Genomic DNA, 4,608 nt, shown 5'->3' with positions numbered 1-4,608 from the left:
ATTTTTTCTTCCAAATTTTTCTAGTCAAATTTTTTTTTGCCTCTCAATTTTTTTCCTTGAAAAAAATTTCAGTAAAAAATTTATCAGAAAAAAATAAAAAATTTACTAATAAATACGGTCGAAAAATCGACCGCACGAATCTCAACTTACAGTCGCTGTAAACTAGCAGCCCCCGCCCGCATGACATAAACCTGCGGGCAGAAGAAAGCTACGGGAACAATGGAAAAGTAGTTGAGAAATATTCTCGTGCCACAGCCTAGTTAGGAAAGCAACGGCACATCGGCTGCCCTAGCCCACTTAAGCAGCCAATCGCAGGCCCTCGTGGGCCGTACCGCAACAACCAGGCCGTCAGGCGCAGCAAGCGGCGGCCCGGCCCCTTCTGCGATAGCGCGACCCGCTTCCGCGCGGGACTGCGGACATTGGCAGCCACCGCGGCCGGCGCCGGTCGCACGTGTGAGAATTCCGACTACCGGGAAGACCAGTGCGGCCGTGCAGCCGTGCGGCGGGTCTCCACTTGCCCACGCCGATGGCGGGCATACAAGATGCATGGCATGCATCGGAGGGACCGGAGCGGAGGGCAGGTAGTCATCCTCCTCAGCTCATCACCTCGGACGCACGCCACGTGTTCGTGCATATGCTCGTGAAGGCTTTCCTGAGTAAAGTACGATGCTCTTCCTCATTGATTTGTAGATTAGTTCTCAGAAACATTATCACCCTTGTGGCTAGCAATTGGTCAACGCGAGCCTCCTGATATATCCGAGACAATTTGCCCCCGGCTTCTTTTATCTAGTGACTACTGAGTGTTTGTACGCGAGCGTTAGCACAATTGGTGCAGGAGAGCCGAACTGTTGTGGTTCATATGAGCACTCGTCTTTGGCCGTCAAAATGTAGTCTATTTCAGAGCATACATCTTTAAGGGGCTGATGTATAGTGCATCGTTTTTTTTTTTTTGGTGCTTAGTGACCAATCAGCTTACTTTATGGCAAACAGATGTTATCGTATAATTCATATGCAAACAAGTTATCTCCGCTATCTTCAGAATGCTAGGATTTCACCCTTCTTTTTTGTATTGTCTTTCATAATTTCATCTACAAATTAGTTGGTTTTCAGCTCCGATCCTCTTGTTCATGCAGAACTGATGAACGTGGTGTATATAAGTGCATCTGGATAGCGTCCTCCAGTGACGCTACTTGCTTCTAAATTGCAAATAAATTCCATATGCCTTTTCGTCTGCAACATTCCTAGTGGTCATGAACAGAATTTGGGATCACAGAATTGTTGTGAAGTGAGATCTACGCATATTCATTTCTGATCATCAAGATGGCGTGACTGGTATTATGACAACTAGTTCTGTTTGTTTCACCTGATTAGCTCATGGTTATGCAATCTCACATTCAATACTTATAATTACAAAAACTACTGTAATAGTTTGTGTTTTTTTTCTCATTCTCATGCTTCCGTGACAGAGAAAATTAATGCATAAATAGAAACCAAACTCCAGTACATAGCACAGCCAGTTCTATAAATTAGCGTTCCTTACCAATTTGGGATTCAGCTAAGCTCAGTCTCATTCAGAGATCATCCCTGCAGCTAACCCCCACCCCTATTCTTGGAACCACACAAAATTGTAGTAGTCTACATCCTATAGTTATTTTCAGGGTTTGATACAAGAATACGATTCATTTCTAGTGCCAAAAATCATAGTTCTGTATTCAGATGGCTCGGAATCTTTATCTACTCTGTTTCCTAATTCTTTTCATTTCCTTGAACCTGCGAAGCGTTCTCTCATGGAGGATCCAGAACTCTACAGATGATCAGTGCCCCCCGCAACCCCATCCTTTAGGTATGTGCAAGGCACGAGTAGCAGCCTATGGCTATCCATGTGAAGAATATCAGGTCACAACAGAAGATGGCTATATTCTTAGCTTAAAGAGGATCCCCCATGGTCCTTCTAATGCTGACAACTCGACTGAGGATAGGACACCTGTACTTTTATTCCATGGGCTGATGGTGGTAAGGACATTGTTGAACATAATATATACAATTTGAATGCTTTTTGTAACTAAAATGAATATGCTGTTGATTGGACAGGATGGTTTCTGTTGGGTATTAAGTACACCAAAACAATCGCTTGGCTTCATTTTGGCAGACGGTGGCTTTGATGTTTGGATTGCCAACTGTCGTGGAACAAAATCCAGTCGAAAACATACCACCCTCACCCCAGAAGACCCGGTTTGCATCTGTAGCTTGATTAAGAAACTGGAAGTCGTATATTTCAGTAAAGAAATACCTGCATCTCTTTGCAGGCTTTCTGGGACTTCACATGGGACGAACTTGCTGCTTATGATCTTCCTGCAGTACTTCAGTTTGTCTACAATCAAACAGGAGGCAAGAAAGTCCATTATGTCGGTCACTCCCTGGTATTCTTATGACCCTATTTATTATTTAATATTACCAATCACTTGGCTCTTGGAACCATGCTAAAACTTTTCTATTTTCTAGGGAACCTTGATTATTCTTGCAGCCTTCACAGAGCACAAGTTAATAGACATAGTGAGATCAGCTGTGTTGCTCTGCCCAATTGCTTATCTGCACAGGATGAGATCCAGACTCATATTGCTAGCGGCTCGTATCTTCCTTGCAGAAGTAAACCATTGTAGAACCTTCTTATTCTTATTGTTAATTAGAATGGTCATGTTCAATGTATTACCTCTCTCTATTTCTGTATCATGCAGACAATTCACATGCTGGGTTTTCACGAGTTCAATCCTGTTGGGTAGGCATCTCTCTACAACTTCTTGAATTTCTTATCAGGAATAATATAAAGCATGTGGGCTTCAATAACATTGCCTTTCAACATACTAGTTATGAATAGTTGTTTGCTTAAACTCTCTGATGAGCTCATGGAAGCTGGACTGCTGGAACTTAAGATGTTAGAATAGCCTAACAAGGGTTCTTTGCTTTATTATGAAAAAGAAACCTTCCACTGATCTGTTTAGAATGTGAAGATTCTGTGTGCTGTTATTTTGGGTAACCCATCTCAAATCTCATATGTTGCTAGAATGCTCTGCTGTACTACACAGGCGAGTTGCACAAGAAGTTTTGGGCGAAGTCTGCACCGACCCTGAAGTTGACTGTTATGATTTATTTGGAGCTGTAGCCGGTACTGGTGTTACCTCCACTTAAATTAATTCCAGCCAATATATATGATGCTGATACTGGGCCGTTATCATACTAACTGTTGTTTCAATGAATTTGATCTGATGACCAAAGGACCGGACTGCTGCCTCAATACTTCGACCACATGCATCTTCCTGCAGCATGGTCCACAATCGACCTCTGTGAAAAACATGATTCACATGTCGCAATGTAAAAAATCTTTCTCAGAAACTACTGCTCAAAGCCCAGTTGCAGCACTAACGTTTCTGTTTCTCAAATGTAGTGGTCAGGAAAGCTGGGGTCAGAAGGTACGACTATGGAAACGAGAAGGAGAACATGAAGCACTACAATCAGCCAGAGCCCCCGCTGTACAACCTCTCGTCCATTCCACCCCATGTCCCCTTGTTCCTCACCCATGGTGGCCAAGATTTTCTCGGTGATGTCCCCGACACCAGGCACCTCCTGCGGACGCTGGTCAGGGAGCACGACAGTGATGACATTGAGGTGCTGTACATGCCTGACTACGCTCATGGCGACTTCGTGATGGGTTACAATGCTCCACAGCTCATATACAAGCCCATAGTGGAATTCTTCAAGCGTCACTGACACTGAGAACCTATGCTGCAGGTCACTTTATCATAAGCTGTAGCCTGTAGCAAACATCAATAGTTTCACTGTTTCAGATCAACTTTCAGTCTATGAAGGTTTGAATTACACCTCAGTCTCTGCCTTGCCCTCAAAGAGGCAGCTTGTCAGGCTATGCTACGGTTTTGTTTACCCAGTTTGTCTGCTAATATATTGCTTCAAGCAAATACAAAATTCTTGGCTTGTCACACTATCTCAAAAGTTTGAAATCCTTTTCACCGCTGGGTTTGAACTTCGGACCTCATTTCATTTTTGTTTGCCACTGGGTTCCGAACACTGAAATGTGGCCCAAACCATATCCACGGTCCAGTGCAAGAAGGAAATGCTCCAGTTTGAAGGCTTCAAACTCTCAGAGCTGCTCCCCTGTAAATGACGGGGTTGTTTCATCTTCTTTTGTGTGATGCCACTACATGCAGCTTTCTTCAGATTTATGATGCAGAGCAGATCGGGCCTGACATTATTGCTCTATTAGAGCATATCAGGACAGGCCAGGCCTGTTTTAACCGATTGATTATTGTTCCCAAAATTTAGAGCCCAGTCTAGCCCGATCGATCACCGTAGGTTCAGGCTGGGCAGAAGAATTCAGCTTAGATGCAGAGTGTCTTTTGCCCTCTTCTTCTGTTCTTCGTGTTGCTCAGGTCCTCGGGTAGTCATTTCCATAGTCTCCTACTCTCCCAAAGCCAGAGAGGGGGAAAAAAAGTCCATCATCAGTGATGGATGCTCATGTTCCCATGAGAAATCAGAATTCAGGAAAGGGCTGACGAAGAGGAGTTTGGCGCCGCTACAGCCGGCAGAAGAGCCAAC

General features: G+C 44.0%; 1 protein-coding gene across 4 annotated transcripts; it reads left to right on the top strand.

The window, feature by feature from the left end:
- The first annotated feature begins 323 nt into the window (after positions 1-323).
- On the top strand, positions 324-3,995 carry LOC120671224 (triacylglycerol lipase 2-like). 4 transcript variants are annotated; one of them, XM_039951507.1, is made up of 10 exons: positions 325-661; positions 1,134-1,332; positions 1,779-2,013; positions 2,092-2,232; positions 2,307-2,420; positions 2,503-2,646; positions 2,736-2,776; positions 3,084-3,163; positions 3,274-3,369; positions 3,443-3,880. In XM_039951507.1, exons 3-10 carry the CDS (start codon positions 1,846-1,848, stop codon positions 3,763-3,765), a joined length of 1,107 nt encoding a protein of 368 aa, XP_039807441.1. In that variant the 5' UTR covers positions 325-661; positions 1,134-1,332; positions 1,779-1,845; the 3' UTR covers positions 3,766-3,880. The 4 variants fall into 4 exon arrangements, with proteins under 4 accessions (XP_039807438.1, XP_039807441.1, XP_039807440.1 ...); XM_039951504.1 differs by having other exon boundaries at positions 324-661; positions 1,134-2,013; positions 3,443-3,995; XM_039951506.1 differs by having other exon boundaries at positions 332-581; positions 1,134-2,013.
- Positions 3,996-4,608: the final 613 nt, after the last annotated feature.

Source organism: Panicum virgatum, chromosome 4N (assembly GCF_016808335.1).
Source record: "Panicum virgatum strain AP13 chromosome 4N, P.virgatum_v5, whole genome shotgun sequence".
NCBI lineage: Eukaryota > Viridiplantae > Streptophyta > Magnoliopsida > Poales > Poaceae > Panicum > Panicum virgatum.
The sequence above is the reverse complement of the archived record's forward strand: the minus strand, read 5'-3'. Positions and strand labels throughout refer to the sequence as shown.